The sequence below is a fragment of the Leptodactylus fuscus genome, chromosome 3, assembly GCF_031893055.1.
Source record: "Leptodactylus fuscus isolate aLepFus1 chromosome 3, aLepFus1.hap2, whole genome shotgun sequence".
In the NCBI taxonomy this organism is placed as follows: Eukaryota; Metazoa; Chordata; class Amphibia; order Anura; family Leptodactylidae; genus Leptodactylus; species Leptodactylus fuscus.
In genome coordinates this window covers 109,242,931-109,267,926 of record NC_134267.1, presented here as the reverse complement: position 1 = coordinate 109,267,926, position 24,996 = coordinate 109,242,931, and the positions used below count along the sequence as shown (strand labels likewise).

Genomic DNA, 24,996 nt, shown 5'->3' with positions numbered 1-24,996 from the left:
ATGATCTGTCACTGTTGTTTGCAGCATTCTGGCATTTCAGTTTGGGTAGAAGAAAAGGTTGTTATTATATAGGACAGTAATAAAGGAGGGTTTATTTTCTTGTGCTACAGTATGTTGGTATGCTATACAAGATTACCATATTCACACAATAGTGATATTTTTGACAGATCCAACGGTTTTGTACCCATTCCCATCCGTTTTGCATCAATTTTTAATTGTCATTAAAAAAATTATGAATTTTATTTGTCTTTCTTTTTTGACCCAAAACACTGATCCATTTTTAATGAGTGTAAAACACATTAGTTAAAAACGGATCCATAGATTTCTATTTGTCCCATGTGTCCTTGAAAATGGACAAAGATAGTGCAAAAATGGATAGTCAAAAAAACAGATATGTGACTTGACATATTGAAATCAGTGTGTTTGCAAAATGGAGTCTAAAGGATGATTATTGGAGGGGTTGTACAAGATGTTAATAAAATGATCATAAAAAATGATAATCCTTACCACTTTATTATATTAACAATGTTCATCTATTCCCCTACTCTGCCCCAGCCTTGATTTGACCACAGGGGCACACAGATATTGTGGTTATGAATCCAAGTCCAGAGATATTTTAATAAAATCTCTGTATATAGCCTTCAGTACTGCGATCAAGTGAAATTCCCAGTGATCATTTGCGTCAATAGAACTGGCACCAGCAACAAATCGATAACTCGCTGCATTTAAAGACGATGCAGATTAACAATATATATGGAAATGTCTACATCCATCCTAACCAATATAAGACTTCTTGGTCATTACTGATTAAATGGACAAGAAAATGTCCACATAAACAACATTTGTAAATGTGAGACACATTCCCATTATTGAAGACGTCATGTAATGTATGGTAGTGCAACAAGCACCATACTGATAATAAGTACTGTATCTTTGATGTATTTCACCCATTTATAACCTGCCATCACCTTTATGCACATTGTTATTTAACGCTTAGATTGGTTTGTAGTTTACAGTTCGTGTTTTGGTCCAGATGTTTGCTACGGAAAACAAGTTCATATGCAGCAGTGTACTTGCTTTATGTTATGTCTTCAGGCATATTTGCCTTTGAAGGGGTGTTTTCCTGAGTGTTTTTCTCCCTATGGCCTTCTGAACAATCTGAGAATGTGTTTCCAGTGGGCGTTCACATCGAAATAGCTACTACACATCATTTTCCCTCTCAGAACCTGTCATTGTCTCCCTGCTCGCTCACTCCCCTCTCTGCTCAGTCTCTTAATGCAGTGAATTTATTATCTTTTATGATCTGACTGCTTTTCTTTATGTTTAAATAATATAAGTAAATGTGATGTCTTATTGTATAGGTTCATGATTACTAGCAGCGCATATCACAGCATGAATCACTTTCATGATTGCTACTAATAAATCAATGCTTCTTCCACTTGGCCTAGTACTTATATGGTGGGACCCCTGATGAATTACCATCAATAAATTAGTAATGAAATGTTCTGGGGACTGTGATGTATGACAGGTCTGGTGGGCGTCATTATGAGGATAGTTGCTATGCAGGGATTTCTCATGTAGTGATGTGTAGCATCCATGTACAGATTGTTGCATATGGTGGGTAAATATGTGCAACCTTATACTAACTCCAATTTATTGTTTTATTTGAAAAAAATTGAGGATTAGAATATTGTAAATTGAAGTATTTGCAAATTTTAATATTGATGGCCTATTTGTAGGTTAGGTCATCAATACCAGACTAGAAGGGGTCCAAGACACGGCGGTCCCACCAAACAACCAGTTGAAGTGGTGACAGTGCTGAGGCAAACACTTCTGCCTCTCTTCACTCCATACCAAGCACAGAACTATACATTGTAATGCAATTCTATTGCTTTGTACTGCACTAAGGTTGTAAGAGCATGGCGACACTGGTCTGAGAAGAGGAAGTTAACTCACACGATTGTCCTGGCCTCTTCCATCGGTAACGCCAACCAATCTGATATTGATGACCTATCCTACGGTTATCTTGGTTCTGAATGACCAGTTAAATCTGCTTGGTTACAATGCTGCGAACCTACACAGATGACTTAGCACAGCAATTAAATCTTACAATTAAATAATTACAGAAGATACAAGTGCTTCAGCCTTTTTTCTGTATACCAAGTAGAGCACCATAGACTGCATAGTGGCTGTGCCTGGTATAGTAGCCCAGTCCCATTCAATTGAATTGGATTGAGCAGAAAAAGGATCATGTGATTGGTATGATGTAAGTCACTAAGAAGAGGCTACAAGTGCCAATCTGATATTGATGGCCTATGTTTGGAATAGGTTATGAGTATAAAAATTCCAGAAAAGACGGTTATCTCTTTTGGGACAGCTACAATAGTACATTCAATGTTAGTGAGAAGTCTATAATGAAACATGAAAAGCAAGTGCAATTTGTTTCTACTGTTTTGGGGTCCGTTTTTTTTCCTCTATAGGATTTTCAACAAATCTTCTAAATTCCAGGGAAAATGCCTGTATAAAATGTCAATAAATAAAGCGGAGCTAAAAGCCTTGTAACTTCCAGTTTTGAGAAGTGCTAGGTCTGGACAGCTTTTCATCTCGAAACGGTGAGAAATAGGAAGACAAGGTATAAAGTAAAAAGTTACATAGCTTTTCATTAGGCTGTAAATAACATTTAACAACTAAAATCGTGACTAATGACTGAAATGCAGAGATGCTAGAAGACTTAAAGGGGTCGTCCAGTTTCAGAACAATATCCAGAGACAAATGTTATTGTTTGTATAATAAAAAGTTGTACAATTTTCCAATATACTTTCTGTATCAATTCCTCACAGTTTTCTAGATCTGCTTGTTGTCATTCATTCTGTTACTACCAGACTATGGTCATGTGATATACAGTCCATGGTCATGTGATGTACATGCAGGTGCACAGCTTGTTATATTCACAACACAATAATCAGACAACTACCTAATAACTCATTATTAGTGTGTTGTGACTATAATGAGCTGTGCACCTGTGTGTACATCACATGACCATGGACTGTATATCACATGACCTAAGTCAGAATTTCATCCACTAGAAGTAAGCAGAATGAATGACAGCAAGCAGAGATCTAGAAAAACACAAGGAATTGATACAGAAATTATATTGGAAAATTGGAAAATTTTCAGTGTAAAATCAATTATATTTCTCTCAATATTGGTCTGCAATTGGACGACCCTTTTAAGACTGTCTTCACATCTCTATTGGAGGCTCAGTTGCAAATTCTAGCACATTTGAGTAAGAAAATAATGCAGCGCTATTTTATCTGGTAAAATGATGGAATTTGACTGACCCCATTGTAGGCAAATGGGTCTGTTGGCCATTGTTGACTTTTATTTTTTGAAGCATCCAAAACTGAAATCAGGAGCAAGTCTGCAGTCACTTGTACAGTGACATTAGAGTATTCTAAATCTCTAACTGTGTTTTTGTTTTTTTTTGTTTTTTTTTAATTGGGCAACATTTATTGAGGCTTTCCAAGTATTACAAACACAATGAAAATAACATGGATGCTATAAGCAGCTCAGTACAGTGCAACCCAGCAAATTTAAATTCAGTCTCTTAAGTCGGTTGCAGACGACTGTTTGCTAACCGGCTGCTGTGAATGAACGACTTGGGTTGCGCATGACACACACAGATATAATTAGAGCTTCCACGGCCCCTATCATTCAATGAATAGCAGCCGCAGAAGTAGGCCCGCAAGATTGGACAGGAATAGGACATGTTCCATATTTTTCAGCCCGGACTGTCGGTCTGTACACGGGACCGTGTAATTCACGGTCATATGCATCGGCCCATAGAAATGAATGGGTCAGTGTGCTATCCAGGAAAAACCCATATAGCACACTGAGCATTCATACAGTCGTCTGCAAGGGGGCTAAGGCTGGCTTCTCATCTGCATTGGTGTCTGCACACCTAATTAGTTTTTGTGATCCATTGAAAGACCATAAAGACTGATTAGAACTTTTTTTTTTAAACCCATTTATTTCATTGAGTTTTTAAAACAATACACAGGTATGGATGGAGTTTTTTTTTTTTTTTTGGGATTCAACAATATTCGCTCTTTTGAACGGAGACCAAAGTCAGACTTGCAGCACTTTTGCTTTGTCCAAAAAATAAGGACACACGATGGACAGCAGGTAGGCAGACGCAAACAGATTACCAATGGATAGTTATCAGTTTCTGTCCGTTTTGTAGTCCGTTTGTTGAAGGTGGAAAAAATTTGAACCACCATAAATGGACGCTAACGGACGCAAACAGACAGTATTTTGATGGATACTTATTGATAGATCAGTCATAAAAGACTGACTCTACTATGCGCCGTGTAACCGTTTGTTTCCATTTTTTTGACAAATTGTTTTTATTTTGCAACATACAGATACCAGGCACAGATGTGCACAGCTCACCAATTACAGGTTATTTGTGATTTTAATGTGAAATGACTACATTGATCTCTAGTAAAATTGTATCGTTGAGTGAATTTAAAATTATGGAGATGAAAAAAATCAGTTACAAGGGTCTGGGCCACACAGAGTCCATTGACAAAAGGCGCTTCAAAAGGATATGCACGCCCTTTTGGTTTGTAACACAGAAATCCTGTAAATGAAACCCACAGTCTAAAGAAGACATTTTCTTATCTTGTACTATTTGGATGTTTACTTATCTTATCCACATGATTAAATGTATTTTTTTCCCTAGAAAATAAATGTTAATCTCTATCTTTAAAGGGAGTCTTTCATTGCAAAAACACAGTTTTAACTGAATGCATGTTGGAGTAGCCTTTATAAAGGCTACTCTACTCCTCCTTCCTTTATTTATCTTCTGCTCGCTGCCATTCTCGAAAAAAATAAGTTTTATGCCCATATGCGAATTATGCTCAGAGAGCACAAGTGGCGTTCCATCGTCATCATTGGAATGCCACCTTCATCTTCTTTTCCTCTTCGTTGAGTAAGCAGCAAATCCTGCGCATGCGCTATCTGCTCTGCCGAAGTGGCTGAGCGTACAGCGCATGCTCTTTGCGCCATCTTGGATTTCTTCTTACATGAGTAGTACGCCTGCTCGTGTAAGAAGGAAGCAAAGAAGAGGAGGAGAAGACATCAACTACAATCAAGAAGGGGACGGAGATGCAGGTCTAGGCCGATGGCGCAGGTGTGCTCAGAGCACACGGGGAATGCCCCCTGTATGTCAACACTGATTTGCATAAGAAGAAACCGTTTTTTTGTGAAATTGTCAGCAACATAATAGAAACAAAAAGTATGCCTATAATAGCCTTTCTAAAGGCTACATGAAAATAGGTTTAGATAATATTAAAAAATAGCAATGATAGACTCCCTGTAAGCTGTAGATTCCACTCCTAACTGCTGATTGATTTTGCTGATATTTTACCAGTATTGCATATGACTGGCAAATAAATAAATACTTTGCACTTTTTACAGCATATTCATTATTTCCATTATCACAATAGGGCTAACCCGTGGGTGGGTCCATTTGCACATCCAAAGCAGAAATCCAAGTTTCAGCCTTGGCTATCTGCCACATATTCGCGAAAAAATCCTTTCTGTAGCATATATATTAGGAGCTTTCCCAGTGAACTAGTAAAACACAACAAAAACCTTTTGTGAATTCAGCCTTAAGTCCAAAGCCCAACATTGCGGAAATGCAGCATTTTTGTCTGCTTCAGAAGTGCTGCAATTTATAATGCCAACAAAGTGAATGAGGTTTTGCTTAATCTCATCCACACATTGTGGGAAACAAGCTGCAAAAAAACTGCATTTTAATGTTTTACTAGAACAATCACTTATAGGATGGAGCCCCACATTGCGAAAAAGTGCAAAGTGGATGGGATTTTGGCCAGTCCCATCCAACCATTGCAGAAAAAAATCTTCAAAAAAAGTGCAGCATGTCAATTATACCTGCCGAAACACTGGCGTTTTTCCCTATAGGTATAATAAGGGGAGAAAATTCGAAGAGGAAAACAAATTCTGTTGAAAAAAATGTTATGAGTTTCTGCCACAGTTTTTTTGCTGCATTTTGCTACGTGTGGCCTTAGCCATCTTCCATGTAAAATGTAGATAATAATAGCAGCTGGCTTTTTAGTCCACTGTATGTGGTGCCAAAACAGTTATATTTTCCTTCTCTTCAGTAGCACTATATGTTCCTCTAGCAATATTTATAAAAGGTTTGGTTTAGGAGGCCACACAAGTTGGAAGTATCAACTAGTTGACCACAGATCGCATAATAACAACTTACCCATTCAAGCAAAATTTGCCAATTCCTCTTTTAAGTAAAGATGCTACCTAAAGCTCCATATTTGATTAACATTGGCGCTATTGGCACTATTTACCCTTTGATTCACTTAGTTTTGACTTTATTTTTACACAGTAAATCAATTGGCTTTCATCTAGAAACCGTCAATAAACTGCTGCTAATCGATTTGCTATTTTTTCCATGTCTGTTTAGCACTGAGTGCATAGTATTGTCCTGTTGTGTGAATAGGCTGACGCAGTGAGAGATTTCTCCTACAGGAATGGAATGAAATCCTCATCAACATTTTCATAGTTCACTGCAGATTTGGCCATACATTTCCCCATAAGCATTGCAATTGATGAATTTAATAAATCTGAATTAAATATATAAGAAATAGTTGACCCCATCAAGATCTTTGTGATACCTTCAAATCTATATTTTTTGTAATATAAGAATGTTTTTTTTTTTAAGTATTGTATTTTAATAACATGCCATGTATGAACAAGTTCAGAACACTTCATGTGTCCTTGTTCAATGTGCCTAAATGATATTCTGAGTAAACTAAAATCATAATCAGATCCATCAAGATCAGCTAGTCTACTTGTAGTAAGATGGTGTATTTTAATTTACTGAAATATATTGAAAAATGTATGAAAATCTTAAGGATGTATTCATATATATAAGTGAAAATCATTTCTGTACATCCGAATGGGTTTGCATTTGGTAGATGGGGCTTAAAGTCTCATCAAGATGAATATGAAAGTTGGATAAAAAAAACCAAAACATTAATTTACCCCAAAAAAGCAAATTAAGATATCTTACAAAAATGTATGTATTAACTTTAAGGCTTACTGCCCCTATGTGATGCCGGTCCAGATAATAGTCGGTATATTCACCATATTCCAAGGACTTCTCTCCAGACTCGTAGTTACCTATAGGCTGTAAGTCACTGCCTCGCTGCGGGACTAGTAACCTGCGGTGTAATCATGACGAGACAATAGTCCCACAATAGTGACTGACAGTATCATAAATAGCTGAGATACTGTGAGTATGAGTCTCCACACACAGTCTGAGAAACCTGAACAATCTATATATCATATTTACACTTTACAGTCTCATCCTTACTTGTAATCCTTACTATAACACTTACAGGGAAATTAGACTCATATCCATAAGTGTTCTGCTTGGTTACAGTAACCTACAATTACTGCTAGATATTAATAAGGATTTATAGAGCTACTGACCATGGCTAAAACTTCTCTCTTCTTAAGGTTGCCTGCGGCTGTTTTCTTCAGCAACCTGTATTCCATGCATTAAAAACTCCTTTGTGTTAGCCTATTGATTGAGTCAGAGGACTGTAGTGACTGGCGTGGATTCACGCTGGCATTAAATGGCTTCAATAAGCTAGAGAGCATGTACTGTAGAGAGACATTAGTTGTCAAAATTTCTGCAGCCCTTCTTCCATTGACTTCAAAATCATGAATATTGATTCAAGAATACACACAAGCAACTTGCGCTAGGTTCACATCTGCGTTGGATTTCTGTTCTTCGGGCCACTTGGGAACCCAAAAAACTAAAACCAATCCTCTTAAAAAGCGGTCACCCATGGATACCTGCAGACACCCATAGACTATAATGAAGTCTGCCAAGTTTCTGCCAAAATTATTTTGATATGTTTCCAAATAATTTTTCTCTGCATATTTTTTTGCTGGGCATAGCTACATGGGGCCATGGTTAAAAACTTAATGACAAACGCTGTAGAAAAAACCCAATGTGTTTTGCTATGTGGGTCCATAGCCTAAATCAGATATTTTATGGTGGCTCACTTTATTGTATTATAGTGGGTTCTCCTGCTCCCAAAGGCTGCAAGCTGCTGGTAAAACCTGCAACATTAATTGAAATACTGTATGTTGAAAACCTGCAGCATAAGTCACTCAGGTATAATTCACATGCTTCAAATTTTCAAAAACGCATCTTTTTCACTGCAGATTTTTTCTTTTTCTGCAATGTATGTATGGGATTAGCCAGAATCTCGTCTACTTTGCAGGTGTAGTAAAATGCATCACTTTTTGCCACAGCGTTTCTGCCGCAGCCAAAATGCTGCATATTCGCAACAAGGGGCCCAAGCCTTAATTAGCTTTATGAATTGTACAAAAACAGGACTACATGAGACCGTGGTGTGACTTGGTGGATTGTGTGCGCAGTCAACGTTATGATGACACCTTGCACCAAACATGCACCAAGTTAATGCAACAGATTTATCATCCAGCATCATTCATCAAACTAATCTGGTACATTTCAGACCGTCTAGGGTAAGGTTACGCAGTCTAACACATAGTGGGCAGTAAATCTGCCAAATAAATCGTATTCTGCTTATGTTGTGCAAAATAATGCACTAAAGTACAAGAAAGTAGAAAAAAAACTTATGCAATAAGCATGTAATGTACTGCTTGCTGCCAGACATTTAGTACAACAAAGAGAAAAGTAATTCAGAAGCTAATATGCATTGTACTGTAGGGCAAGTCACTTGCTGAATATATTCAGATATAAATATGAATATGTACAGTACCTTGTTTAAAATTCTGTGCTGTTTTCTTTGCATCTTTTATCATGTACCTGTGCCTGTTATACCTCATTTTGCTTCTGTCGCTGTTGCCTTTGTGGGCACATACTAATCTAAATTTTTCCTTGGTTTTGAGTTAGTTTAAAAAGACTGCCAACCCCCATGACAGGACTTTTATTACTGTCTATGTGTAGGGTGCCTATTCATTATAGAATTCAATATAAAGTTATCACCCTCATCCACAAGGCTCTCCATAATGCGGCACCTCCCTACATTTCCTCCCTCATCTCTGTCTACCGCCCCAACCTGTGCTCTCTGTTCACTCAATGACCTAACACTTAAATCCTCTATTATCAGAACTTCCCATGCTCGTGTACAAGACTTCTCCCGAGTTGCACCGCTTCTCTGGAATGCTCTACCCCGGACAATCAGATTAACTTCCAATTTCTACAGCTTCAAGCGCAAACTAAAGACACATCTTTTCAGACAGGCCTATCACAATTCTTAATGTAAACCCTTCCGTACCATCATTAGAATCCCCAAAATTTAACCCTCCTCTGTCTCCGCTCCCACATTACCCCACATGATATGATGCCATTTCAGGCTAACTTATATGTCCAAGCACCATCCACATGTTAAAGGACACAACTGGTGACGGCTCATACAGTTTTATGTTTGTGTAATGACAGTAACCTCTATTAAAAAATTGACCACTGTATAAGCAATGCTGCCTCCGATGCCGCCCCTGCTACCTTTTGTGTCACCCCCTCTACCTCATAGATTGAAAGCTCTTGCGAGCAGGGCCCTCAGTCCCATTGTGTGAAATGACTTTCTTTGTAATGTATCTTTCTGTCTGTATTTGAACCCTACAAATTGTACAGTGCTGTGGAATATGTTAGCGTTATATAAATAAAATGTATTATTATTATTAGGGTGGGTTGACATTTGTTAAAGGTCCTGTTCCAGTTGCAGCACTATCAAGTGAACGGGCAGATGCTGGTGATGTGCTCACTGCCACTCTGTTTGGTTTGGACTGTGCTGAAAGTACATTTGTCAGCAAAGTATTTAGTTGGTCATACACATTCAATAGTTTGTTTGGGTGACAGCTATTTTTAATATGCTCCCCATACACATGCATGCTCAGCTAATGCATATATTTTCAGCTTCTGCCAGACAGATATGATGGAGTCTTATCTCTGCAGGGAGCAAAGAATCGGGCATGATAAAAATTCAACTTTTCTGATCCTTTCATCCCAAAAAATAGTGAATTAATTTAGCCATGCAGCCCTGATGTTAGTGTTATATGCGGTTATCATTCAGCACAGCTTCCAAACTTGGAGTGTTGGGAGCAGATTTCTGCGGGCTGACCACTTTCCATGTAAATGTACACAATCAAAAGCAAGGGAACAGCACAGCAATGGTGCTTGAAGTGATTGTATTCCAATCCTGTGAATACAACACTGTTTAAAATTGTGACACAACATTTCGGATTCAGATTCAGTGACACCAGTAATACCACAGAATTCAAAATATAACAATCACCGTACATTACAAAGAATTACAAGAACATACAAATGCATGTGGAGAGGAGCTACACCCCAAAGAACAGGGCTTCAGGATAACTACCGCAGTGTCCCACACCGGTTTCACACATATCAGCTTTGTTTTTTTGGAGGATATGAGATGAGATTCCATAAACTCATTTAAATACTCCACGACTTTAACAAGTTGTTAACCTTAACAGGAAAAACTAGAGGGATATCATATTTACTATATGTGAAGTACGCCCGTCTAAAATTGCATCATATCCGGCTCTGCTCACATTACTTTCTCTGGCAAACATCACATGACCATGTGAGAGCCTTGGTCAGGCCAAGAGGAAGTGAATGTTCTTTAAATCTTTTCAATAAAGATTTATGGTGATTGTATAATATTTTGGAGTTGTTTGGTATTATTGGAGTCACAATATTTCGGGTGTCACCTGGCATGTGATGCTAGCATGGACTTGGAGCACCGCTATCAACATTGCTCCAGGAATTCATAAAGTCTTTTGTATTGAACCTGATTCTCAGTCCACGCCGACATCCTACAATATCACATGCACCATGAAAGGTTTTTGGTATCCAACACGTTGTGCGTGTAAAATCACTTCAAGCATCTTTGGTGTGCAGTTTCCTTCCTTTTGCCTATATATAAAGTAACTGTTAGGGCGATGACCGGTAACCATGTGGTCCTACATTTAAATATGGAATGGAAATCCTCACCACCATGACTACATTATAAGCAAGTTCCAAGCATGAAAAGCTTATGATTTTTTGTATTTAATGTGACAGTACCAAAATATTGCAAGTCAAAATTTGTTCCATGCAGGTCCCTCACTTCTACTGTTTGATATCTTTATTTCTTTGTCACATTGTAATGTCTCATATTGTCTGTTCATGTTTCCTATGATTTGTAAAGTGCTATGGAATATGTTAGCGCTATATAAATGAAGTTATTAGCTCTGCTAAATAGGTCACCTTGTAACTGTGATCTCAAGCACAGAAACAAACAAAATAAGTCATGTGTCAAAATACGTCAAAAAATGTCATGTGCAGGCAATATGCACACATGATGTACAAGTAGGATACAGCGATGTCATGATACAGAAGTACTACAGGGGGTCTGTAGTGTATGATATACACTCACCGGCCACTTTATTAGGTACACCATGCTAGTAATGGGTTGGACCCCCTTTTGCCTTCAGAACTGCCTCAATTCTTCGTGGCATAGATTCAACAAGGTGCTGGAAGCATTCCTCAGAGATTTTGGTCCATATTGACAGGATGGCATCACACAGTTGCCGCAGATTTGTCGGCTGCACATCCATGATGCGAATCTCCCGTTCCACCACATCCCAAAGATGCTCTATTGGAGATCTGGTGACTGTGGAGGCCATTGGAGTACAGTGAACTTATTGTCATGTTCAAGAAACCAGTCTGAGATGATTCCAGCTTTATGACATGGCGCATTATCCTGCTGAAAGTAGCCATCAGATGTTGGGTACATTGTGGTCATAAAGGGATGGACATGGTCAGCAACAATACTCAGGTAGGCTTTGGCGTTGCAACGATGCTCAATTGGTACCAAGGGGCCCAAAGAGTGCCAAGAAAATATTCCCCACACCATGACACCACCACCACCAGCCTGAACCGTTGATACAAGGCAGGATGGATCCATGCTTTCATGTTGTTGACGCCAAATGCTGACCCTACCATCCGAATGTCGCAGCAGAAATCGAGACTCATCAGACCAGGCAACATTTTTCCAATCTTCAATTGTCCAATTTCGATGAGCTTGTGCAAATTGTAGCCTCAGTTTCCTGTTCTTAGCTGAAAGGAGTGGCACCCGGTGTGGTCTTCTGCTGCTGTAGCCCATCTGCCTCAAAGTTCGACGTACTGTGCGTTCAGAGATGCTCTTCTGGCTACCTTGGTTGTAACGGGTGGCTATTTGAGTCACTGTTGCCTTTCTATCAGCTCGAACCAGTCTGGCCATTCTCCTCTGACCTCTGGCATCAACAACGCATTTCCGCCCACAGAACTGCCGCTCACTGGATGTTTCTTCTTTTTCGGACCATTCTCTGTAAACCCTAGAGATGGTTGTGCGTGAAAATCCCAGTAGATCAGCAGTTTCTGAAATACTCAGACCAGCCCTTCTGGCACCAACAACCATGCCACGTTCAAAGGCACTCAAATCACCTTTCTTCCCCATACTGATGCTCGGTTTGAACTGCAGGAGATTGTCTTGACCATGTCTACATGCCTAAATGCACTGAGTTGCCGCCATGTGATTGGCTGATTAGAAATTAAGTGTTAACGAGCAGTTGGACAGGTGTACCTAATAAAGTGGCCAGTGAGTGTATACAATAAGCAGTATTCAGTTTTCTACACGCGCTTTTATAGAAATCACTAGCTGCAAGTGGAAATAGCTTCCTTTATTTGTTGGCCCTTTGGTAACTGCCCCACCATCTCAAAATATAATACAATTACCTCCCCCCCCATCCTGACTAAGTCTCAAATGAAGATAAATAAACAAAAATGAACATAAGCAAATTACACATGTCTTTGCAATGACTGTAATACCCCATGTTTTTTTCTGTGACGTTTACGCCATGTGGGGTCCTTGCTTAATAGAGGAAAAATATTGCAAGGAAAAACGCATTACACAGCTTTATGCTGCCTGAGGTGAAAATCCACCCCCCCCCATATAATATCCTTCCCTAGTCCTGTATAATAGCAGGTACTTGCACCAGAATTACACCAGGCTTACAGAGAAGAGAAGTGGTACTGCATGCTGTCTATATACGCACAACAAGATGATATATTGTGAATTAAACCCAGCATAAAAGACAAGAACAGCAGTACAGTGTCTATATAAGTTCAGACACATTATATTGTATATGACAAACACAACACACATATATACAGCTCACAGAACACACACACACACATATATATATATATATATATATATATATATTTTTTTTTTTTCCATTTATGTTTACAGCTTAAAGCACATATGAACAGCACACATATACACACTCTCACCACACACACACACACACACACACACACAGTACTCATTCATATTTACAGCTCTCGGCACATACATACAGCGCATTGCACATATTCATACCTCCCAACCGTCCCGATTTCCGCGGGACAGTCACGATTTGGGTGACATGTCCCACGGTCCCGGTTGGAGGGAGGTATGTCCCGATTTCAACTCAGATCTGCGTCCAGAGGACGCAGATCTGAGTTGAACATATGCGGCTGAAGCAAGGAGCTTCAGCCGCATATGTGTCAGCGAGACCAGCGGCAGCGGCGAAGCGAGGAGCTGACAGGTCAGCTCCTCGCTTCAGCCGCATATGTGTCAGGGAGAGAGCCGCGCAGAGAGTGGCGAGGGAGCGGAGGAGAAGGTAAGTTTAATGTGGAGGTGGAACGTGAAACTGGGGGCAGATGAAGGAGAGAACGGCATGACACTGGGGCAGATGAAGGAGGGGACGGCATGACACTGGTGGCAGATGAAGGAGGGGACGGCATGACACTGGGGGCAGATGAAGGAGGGGACGGCATGACACTGGGGGCAGAGATGGAGAGGACGGCATGACACTGGGGGCAGAGATGGAGAGGACGGCATGACACTGGGGGCAGATGAAGGAGGGGACGGCATGACACTGGGGGCAGATGAAGGAGGGGATGGCATGACACTCGGGGCAGAGATGGAGAGGACGGCATGACACTGGGGGCAGAGATGGAGAGGACGGCATGACACTGGGGGCAGATGAAGGAGAGGACGGCATGACACTGGGGGCAGAGATGTGGGGACATGAATCTGGGGGCAGAGATGGAGTGGACATGAATCTGTGGGCAGAGATGGAAGGGGGACATGAAACTGGGGGCAGATGAAGGGTGTATATGAAACTGGGGGAGAGATAGAGAGGGGACATATAATTTACGGGTGACTGTAGGAGGATTATACTGTGTGCGGGCACATGAAAAATTAATGAGTGGGTGGAGTCAACACAAAAGTGGGCGGGGCTAAATTTTCTGCGGCGCGCGCCGCACATTTTGTCTCTCTTTCAGTTCTTCTAAAGTTGGGAGGTATGCATATTTAAGGACACAGCACTTAAATATTCCTCACAGAGCACATATATACAACATACATATGTAAAGCATATACATACAGGACACATATGCAGCTGGCATGCATTCACTTTGGACACAAACACCTGTCCTTCTTGTCTTTTCCTGGAGTCATCTTCATTTTACTGCAGGACCTTTTGGTCATTATGTGCTCTTCAAATGTCCTGCATTCAAAGGGTAAAGGCAAGGCCAGCAATAGGGGGAGGGGGGCAAACTGGCTAATTGCCCAGGGACTCCATCCTCAATGGTCCCCGGATCCAGACCATCAGGCTTTCAGCCTGGTGTCTTGAATCGCGGGAGCTCCACAGGTGTATCAGCTTGCTGTGCAGTGGTGTAACTAAAGTTTTTTTTTTTTTTTTTACTATAGATTGTGAGCCCCTTGTAGGGATCACAATGTACTTTTTTTTTTCCCCTATCAGTATGTCTTTGTAGAATGGGAGGAAATCCACGCTAACACGGGGAGAACATACAAACTCCTTACAGATATTGTTCCTGGTGGGATTCAAACCCAGGACTCCAGCGCTGCAAGGCTGCAGTGCTAACCACTGAGCCATTAAAGTATTGTGGGCCCCATTGCAATTTTTTTTGCCTGGGCCCACTACCTCATCCCAACAGCAAATTCTTGATATTAATGGTTAAGGGAGCTAAGGAGTTTAGTCAACCTTAGTGTGGTTAGGGTAATTTGTTGGTCTCTTTGGCTTATGGGCCAGATGGAAGCTGCAAACTCAATACTTATGAGCCCATTAAGGCTCCTGGACTTGGTGCGACTGTACCCTCTTCACCCCTTCAATTTACGTCCTTGGTACTGTGCACGCCAATATTATTTAATCCTATGACAGAGCAGGGAGCTGAAAAGTCCCTGCTCTGCCATAGAAGACTGACGGTAACGTACGGCCCTGGGTAAAGGCGCACAGGCACAAGAGGCTCCTTCATACATCAGTTTTTCTTACATACACAGATGTGTGTTGGACTGCCACTCCCTATAGTCTTGGGAAAGTGCTGCCTGGGGCCAAAGGCTTACCCCACGTCATGGATGGCACAGTCCTTTGTGCGTTAGTATGGTGTATACTAGGCTAGATAAAAATGACAGTACGTCCTGGCTCTTCTTGTGAGCTTGGATGCTGAAAAGGCCTTTGACCTCCTTAATTGGTCATTTATGCAGGAAACCCTGAAGGCCTTCGGGTTCTCGGGGCCCTTTCTGGTGGCTATCCGGGCCCTGTACTCCCATCCCTCGGCGGCTATTTGCCTTCCCCATGCCTCCCCTCCTTCTTTTTCCATCCAAAACGGTACTTGCCAGGGTTTTCCCCTTTCCCCCTTGATCTTTGCCCTATGCATCGAGCCATTGGTGGCCAAGATCCGCCGTGACCCTGATGTTAAAGGAATACAAGTTCCGGAAAGGATATTTAAAGTTTCTCTTTTCACCGATAATGTTCTGCTTACCCTTTCCTCCCCCCACACTACGCTCCCTAACCCTCTATGACTTTTTGCGACGTACGGCGATCTCTCAGGATACAAGGTGAACCCTTCGAAACCGAGGTGCTCCCTCTCAACATTCCGCGCGATGACCTTACGCTACTTTGTTCCAATTTTGACTTTCAGTGGCAAACATCTTCCATTCATTACCTAGGGATTCAGAGCTCCCCCTCCTACCGTACCCTCTACTCAGCAAATTTTCCATGGTTGTTTCGCGATTTAAGGGCTCTTTTGGATAGATGGCAACCCTGCCGAACTCCCTACTGGGGAGGATTGCGGCGGTTAAATTGACCCTTCTCCCGAAACTCCTATACTACTTCGAGACGCTCCCTGTTGCGGTCCAATGGAATGATCTTTGCATTTTGCAGAAAGCTATCTTTAGATTTATATGGCAGGCCAGATGTCACTGTATCCCTCAGTCGGTTATGTTGGCGGGGAGGGAGTCTGGGGGTTTGGCTGTCTCAGATCTTCTAAACTACTACTGGGCGACTCACCTACTCACCATTTTGGGCCTCTGCTCCAGCGTACACCAGGTGGGTGGAGATAGAAAAGCTTTGGTTGGCTCCCATGCACCCCAATGCTCTCTCCACTTCTCCCTCCCCCTACTTGCTAGGCCCTATCCGCTTCACTCGCTCCATATGGTCCACGTGCCATGCTGAGTTCTCCCTGATGTCCCCGCGCTCATTCATGGTATCCATCCTATACAACCCTCTCCTTCCTGATAGTTTATCACCCGCCATGGTTAGAGTGTGGTCCACGACGGGCCTCTTTCACATCGCTGACATGATTGACCCTGTGACGTTAGAGCTCAGGCCCTTTGATTATTTTGTGGCTAACTTGGGTCTTCCTCAGACTGAGTGGCTTCATTACTGTCAGGTAATTCATTTTGTCCGCTTTTTCCATGGCTCCATTAGAGTCTCTCTCCCCACGCCTTTTGAAAAGATTTGCCGGGCTGGCACTTCCACGAGGGGCCTCATATCCTCTGTGTACCAGCTTCTGGTTTCCCAAACGATTGGTTCTCCTATTCGGCACCGCTATATGGCCAAATGGGAGGAGGCGTTGTGTGCACCCATTTCCCAGGGACAGTGGCAGATTGTTTGGTCTCGTGCTCAGACGTTATGCTCAGAAGTCATGCATAAACTTTAGGGAAATGCAATATAAACTCCTGATGCACTGGTATCATACCCCAGCTCTTCTTCATGCCTTAAACCCTGCGCTCCCATCGGGGTGCTGGCGTTGCAATGCTGCAGTGGGTACACTATTTCACATTTTTTGGTCTTATCCTCTTGTCCTGGGCTTCTGGGGGGAGGTAAAAGCCCTGACGGATGCCCTTTTTGTACAGAGGGTCCCCTTAGATCCCCTTTTGTATCTATTGAACCTCCCTCCCAGACACCTTGGTAGCAAGACTTCCAGACTCTTCCTACACCTTTGTACGGCCACAAAAACTGCCCCTCAGGCATTGAACTCCTTGCCCGCATCAAAGATGTAAGGAGCCTCGAGTTCCTGACTGCTAGCCTCAATAATACCCTGGAAACTTTCAACTCTATTTGGTCTCCTTGGGATGCCCATTGTGCGTTGCGGGGCCTCTGATCTTGGACCTTTCCCCCTTCCCCCCACCACCTCTTCCACTTGTCTCTGTGTGTCTGTTGTCTCCTCTTTTTCTTTTATTTTTCTTTGATGTTGAGTTGCAAGTTTACTTTGGTTTACTCTTCTGCACTTGGCTTCTATGTGCCTTGTTCTTTATTTGTATTGTTGGATATTTTTTGAAAAATCCAATAAAAACTACAGTTGAAAAAAAAATGACAGTATGACCATTTACCTGTCTTAGTGCAGGTGAATGTCTTTACAAAATCAGGATATTGACAACTATGCGATGCAATCATCAGTATTAATTGGAGTTGGCAGCTGCTTGTTTGCTTAGTTATTAATTGTCTCAGCCTCTAATATGTAGTATATAACCTTTGGGTTAATTCTTGCACAGTAAAGATGTATACAAATGAAGCATGTAATTTCCTATTCGTATGTGTTAGTGAATTTACTAAACCAATTGATTTAATTTGTCAGGCAGATTTTACGGAAAATCAGATATAAAACTTCTGCTGTTGGTTATTATCTCGTGAAAAAATAGTGGTGGGTTTTTATCTCTGTCTCAGCTACCTGATCATTGTTCATATTAAACCTAACTTATTATTAGTACAAAATTATTGCAATATATCATGTTTAGTCTGTCAGTAGTATTGTAGCAGTAAATGTAAGATTTCATTTCAGACACACTGATTAAGTAGTTATAGATTATGTAGATCTAAGCAAATGAGTCTACGTATTGCTTGTGGGAATCACCAACCCCCTACCTACCAACAACTGCTGGAATGTGAATAGTAGCTCATAAGGGTAAAGATCTTGTTCTCTAATATATCAAATGTGTCATGTGTTTAATTTTAGTGTCATATTTTCATATTTAGAAGATAAATATTGTATCTGGTCTTGAAATGCTGTAGACAAAAAATTGCTAGAAACCCTTTCCTGAGGATGGCCATTTTAGAAACACAAATTTACTTATATAGACAGTAAAACAGAGCACATGCTTTATGACAGTCAAAATGAATAGGTGTCAAAGACAATTACAGGCAACTACAGTCTCTACAAAGTACAGCCCCCACCCCAGGAGATCGGGAAGTTGCAAGGAGAGCCATATCTGTGTGTATATGTGTATAGCATTGATATTCTTTCTAATCTAGGTCCCAATAGAGCTGTCTTCAACTCACCCACCCTTTTAGGAGTTGATGCTTGTGCAAGAATGTTTAAAAGATATACTAATAAAACCCTGATTCAAATAATATGTCATTTTCTGATTATATATTCCCATAGGGCCCTTGCAGATGACTGTGGCGTGGCTCAGTGTACTGTCCAGGTTTTCCCTATTCATTTCTGTTGGCCCACGCACACAACCATCCAGTTTTGCAGCCGTGCTTCCTTGACCCCTCTTCATTGGGGCCGCAGAAGCACAGCCGATGCACGATTGTCTGCAACCGGCCTTAGACTTGTTATATTATGTTTTAATTGCTTGTTTCATCATCCACGTACTTTATATGTGTTAAATATTATTGAAACACTTTTAGGAAATTTGTATTATAATTATTATCATTATTATTATTTTGGTTCATGTATTAGAACAAACCATCATAAATAGGGTTTTTGCTCAAATCCCACCTATATTAGCCACAGTGATTGAAAAGATAGATTTCTGTGCATTTACTATAAAACTAATTAAACAGTATTAGTTACCAGTATGATTAGAACGTTAAGACAGTATCCCAGTAACAACAAGTTGCCCTCTATTCATGCGGGTCGAATGCTTGGATCTTCATCAGTCATGAGAACTGGGGCATTTTGTACTCCAGTTCGATTGGAGTGGCAGTTGTACTATAGTAATTTTAATTGGAATCGCTGATGATACTAGAATTACATGTAGCAATACCTCTCAATGTTACCAAGGCCCCATGTTGTGGAAACAATGAGTTTTTTGTTGCAGATTTGCAGCATTTTTTTTAGCCAAAGTCAGGAATGGCTTGAGAAGGAATGGAAAATATAAACAAACCACTTAGACATTTCCCTTCTGTTAAATCCACTCCTGACTTTGGAGACTCTGTTGCAGAAACCGCTGAGATGACTCGGAGAACTTTTTTCTCCGCCACTTTCAGTTTTGAAATGGTCGATACCCCACTAGCCCCATTATGGCCAATTTGGAACACCAATCTCCTTGTGTAACCACAGTTTTAGTGGTCTCTCAATAGAGAAACTGAATGGGTTTGCAAAGTATCCGTCCATGAGTGTCTTGTGCCTCTCCGTGGCGAAACCATTTTTTTTTAACCGGACACAAAGTCCTGCATGTCCGACTTTGTGTCCAGTTAAAAAAACCTGTTTCGCCGCAGAGAGGCATAAGACATTCACGGGTGGATACTTTGCAAACCCATTCAGTTTCTCGGGCAGAAGACAGAAACCCGCAAAGCGGAGATCGGGTGCAGGTGTGAACCCGCCCTTAAACTACAAACTATATGATATTGATGGACTCTCCTAATGATAGACCATCAGTATTCTCTATAAATCAAAAGCATGTATTCACCTTTATACACTGTTTTAAAGTTTACATATATAATATAAATTAAACCCAAGTATCTTTGTAAATACAAGGTCTGCATAGATCCCACTTTGTTATTTTTTATTCTGTCTATGGCGTTGCCAGTTTATGGCTCTGTACAGTATTATCTCCCAGTATTACAACTTCTGATGCCAGCTGACTGGTGGGGGTCCCGGCTGTCACACCTCCGTAGTCTAATATTGATGACCTATTCTAATTACTATAATTAAAGATAAAATAACTGTCCCACTGCTGTCAATACATTTTTTTTACTATATCAATAGCAACCATCAGAAGGGTGAATGTAGAGTATACTACAAACTCCAAGCATAGTACAGAATAATGTTGCAATTTGTTTACAAATTTTACAAATCTGAATGTAGATTGTATTTTTGCATTCAAAGTTTGATAAACCCATTATATGATAATATATAGTATAAATTTCCTCATATTGTATAATTTGCAGTATTCAATGCATGCATTTTTTCAGTTAGTATTTTTGCCGTAATGTTTGATTTTGCAAATAACTGGCATATTTTTCTGTTTGTTTTAGAATTTTGCTGAGAATACCATGAATGAGCTTCTTGGCTGGTATGGTTATGACAAGGTGGAGCTGAAAGATGGAGAGGATATTGAAATTAAGAACTACCATACCGATGGGGAGGGACGGCAGCATATTTCTGTTCTCAAAGGTAAAGAAGTTTCTAATTAATAAGGACATGGGGAAGTAAGCATGTTAACCTTGGGAATACACCAGAGCTGTGGGCTAATAGATGCCCTGGTTGGTCTCACAAATGATAAATTAAAATGTAGACTTTATTTCCACTCGTTAACGGTATACTCACATTTGCTTCCTTTGATCGGTTTTGGCAGATTTAGCATCAGATGGACTATGTGAAAGTAGCTGAAACAGCTTTTTATGACAAAAATGTAAAAATAAATTTCACATGAAAGTACAATAATTCTAGCATGTATGATTGTATTGAAGGAGCATCTGAATGATACTGAATGCCTTGACAATCTCTTTTTATCTGCTCTAATTTTCATATGTTGTAAAACGTACTCCCCTATTTCAGATACATATTTGAGCCAGAGTCGCTAAGCATTAGGGTCCAGTCACATGGAGGAAAATGGTGAGGAATTTGATGTGGAATTTCAGCGCTGAAAAAAAAGCCTCCCATTGACTTCAATGGATTCCTTTTTCTGCTAGCGATGGGAGGCTTTTTTTTTCAGCGCTGAAATTCCACATCAAATTCCTCACCATTTTCCTCTGTGTGAATGGACCCTTAGTGGCTCAAACTGTGCATTACCCTCAGGTAATACTAGATTTCCTCTGCAGCAGATTCTGGAAATTTCTCCATCTGAACTCCTAGGTTATCAGAGGCCAGACCTTCAGCTGACTTTCGAGTTTCCCTTAAAATGATAGATCTTATAAATTAGAACTCCCACAAAAACAGTTATTCTCTGGCACATTAGAAAGGTATGTGATGTAAATTGTAGTGAACATAATCTCATTATCAGTGGCTAATTTCTTCTGGCCCTCAGCTCTGTCATGTGACCAGCAATCAGACTCTCCAGCTGACTCACTGTCTTATACTATAGGTGTACAAGAAGTCTGTTTATTAGAGATGAGCGAGTAGTATTCATTCGAATATCGAATCCTATTATAGTCTATGGGAAAAAAAGGGAATGTTGTTCCGGTTTCCATGGAAACCAAAGTTCGACACCTTGGATCCTCCAAGTTCCAGAAGTAGCAGGATCAGGAGCACGAGGAGGTTTTTGCATTGAATTCAATGGAAATTTCCCGCGTGGTATTCGACCGATACGAGTATTCGATCAAATAGTAGTATTCGATCGAATACTACTCGCTCATCTCTATTGTTTATCCATTCATTCCTGTAACAGCCTCAATGTGAGTTTTATAGGAACTGATAGAGAAACTTGCATCCTGTCCACATATGAGAGGCTGATGTCATTGGGGAATCTGATTGATGGTCACATGACAGATCTGAGGTCCAAAACGGAGTGGATAACTCCGAAATTCAGCCACTGGTAAGAAGATGACCGTCACTACAATTATCATGTTCTTTCTAAGGTGGAGTTCACACTACCATTATATATGTCCGTTACTATCTTCCATTATAGGATGACAGCAACGGACATTAAACTGTCCCAGAGAATGGTCACAGACTGATTCTGTGTCTGTTCCCATTGATATTAATGTAAACAACATGACATGTTTGTTTACTTTTGTAATGGAATATAACATTGCGCATACAATGGATATTTACAAAGGTAGTGTTAACAGGGAAAAAAAATGTGAGAGTTCTAAGTTCTAGTTGCAGTTACCATTAACAGAGTACAGTTGCCATTTAGGTCTGAATTCTGTGAATGGGCTGTTTGCAGATGCGTTCCCTGTGCCAGCACTTCTTAACAAAACCAGGCTACCAATATTCAGTGTTTATAGTATATTGAAAGTTCCTGCAAACAGCAGTGGCGACTTTTCTTTTGTGCAGTCCTGCAGAAATGGTATCAGAACAAGCTCTTTCTTGTAACTGAGAGCATATCTGATACTAACATTAACCTACGTAATTGTTAATAATGCAGATCTAGTTTGATATCTAAAATGGCTGCAAACCATAGCTTCACTTCAAGCTAAGAATATCATTAAAACCTTTCAGCTCTTTCATTGGAAAGAACTAGTACATTTTTCGATTTAACTGCCAAATTTGACAAATTCAGTTAACGTGAAAAGTTCTGGCAACCAAGTGGCCCACACATCCAGGATTTTCATCAGTGCTTGGTGCGAATCTACATTGTCAATCAACAACTGTGCCTATTCTTTGCAATAAAGTGCGATTCCACTAAGCTGTGTTTGACTGTGGTTTCCATGTTAATGCCAAGGACTAGATGTGATTGAATTTTGCAGCAATGCAAAAATAAACATAATAAAATGCACATTATTTATTTTTATTGATTGGTTTTATAGGATTATCTGGAGGAACTGTTAACTGTTGAATGAGTCGTCTTGCTAAACGGCATCATATAAAAAATGTTAATTTCCAAGATTCAGGAGTAGCTCAAATTTCCTGTTACTTGTATGTTGACATAATATTTCTGAGGCAAAAATAGCTCAGTCACGAAGCTTGGGTTATGTCTTGCCAGTGTAAATAAGAATTGATATAAAAGTATAGATTGTAATAATTTGTCAGTAACTAGGGCACCTAAATAAATATTCTCCCCTCTTCTAATAATTTAAGAAGCATCCACCAGAACAGAAACTGAACTGGTTATAGCATACTACCGTAGCATTGAAAAACTTGGGATGTAATGGTAAGTGATGTTAATAAAGAAAAAAAATAGGAGAGGACTATCTGTATGATTAGACAAATGATATTTTATCTTTTTAACCTCCCTAAGGGTCTATTCACACGGAGGAAAATGGTGAGGAATTTGGGATGGAATTTCAGTGCTGAAAAAAAAGGCCTCCCATTGACTTCAATGGGTTCCTTATTCCACTAGTGGAAAAAGAAACTCATTGAAGTCAATGGGAGGCTTTTTTTTAAGTACTGACATTCCACAGCAAATTCCTCACCATTTTCCTCCGTGTGAATGAAGTTTAAAGCTTAATATATCAAGATGAGCAGAGGCAGAGCGTTATTCACTGACAAAAATAGTTTTCATTTGAGTTGAGAAAAGGAGACATAAATCTAATTGTATGATGTGCAACAGGTTTATTAAACAAGAGAAACCTGGTAAAATATATACAAAAATATATACAAATAGTAAAACCATACAATGTCAGCATAACAGCACTATACTGTACATTGTCCAATAATGCCCTTCAATACTCAATTTATACTCCTCATGTCAACAAAACAGTAGTTGTTCAAATATTCCCTTCATAATGCTATTAAAAATGGTGCGCTACTTTACAAGCACTAAATAATGTGCACACTCACTGCATATATACAGTATAAGCATGTACAGTACATACTTTCAATCCGATTAAATTGTAGGAAAAACAGCTTGGGAATGGCTTGCATATGGTCAGTTTAAAAAACATTTCATTTGAAAGGGTTTATAAAGCAGACCGCCAGTATCCGTATGCAGCCTCTCCGCCGTGAAACCAGTTTTTTTGCACGGACACAAATACCTGCATGTCTAACTTTGTGTCTGTGCAAAAAAAAAAAAACCCTGTTTCACGGCGAAGAGGCTGCATACGGACACCGGCGGTTTGCTTTAAAAACCCCATTGAAATGAACGGCTTTTTAATCTGATCATATACAAGCCGTCCTGAAGCTGTTTTTCCTGCAATTTCGATGGAATCATGGCAGGTGTTGTTGTACTCACAATTTTACTACATACATGTACACACATGAACACTCTCTTCAGGCATTTCTCATTTCATACATACACACACACATACAGACAATCACTCTATCCAGCTGTGCAAATGTACAGATGTAGCAAATTTTAACACCTACTATCTACATGAATAATTTTACACACACATTGATGGAGAGGAGAACAGCAGTGGTGGGGTTGTGAAATAGGTTAACGCAGAGACATCTTGTGTGAAGTGTTAATAACTGCTGCTATAGGTGCACTGTGTACATATTTTGGTGTAGTAATACTGCCCTGTACCCACATACACTAAGACTATTTTAGGAAAGAATCTACTAAATAAGACCCTACACTAATGTAGAGAATAAAGGGGTGGCATTCCTTATTCACAGTACAGAGACTGCTACACATTAAACACCCGGTAAATTTGTAGGAAGAGTTTGAAATGTAAAGATTGAGAGTCCTCAGTAGTTGATACCTTTTTTAATAGCTAACAAAA

At 40.2% G+C, this 24,996-nt stretch overlaps 1 protein-coding gene across 4 annotated transcripts in view; it reads left to right on the top strand.

The window, feature by feature from the left end:
- The window catches only part of SOBP (sine oculis binding protein homolog), a 134,946-nt gene that overhangs the window by 9,966 nt on the left and 99,984 nt on the right, over window positions 1-24,996 (top strand). For all 4 annotated transcript variants that reach the window (XM_075268132.1, XM_075268130.1, XM_075268131.1 and 1 more), the window contains one exon: window positions 20,704-20,842. In XM_075268132.1, the coding sequence (XP_075124233.1) occupies window positions 20,704-20,842 (139 nt within the window). The remainder of the gene's footprint in view (window positions 1-20,703; window positions 20,843-24,996) is intronic.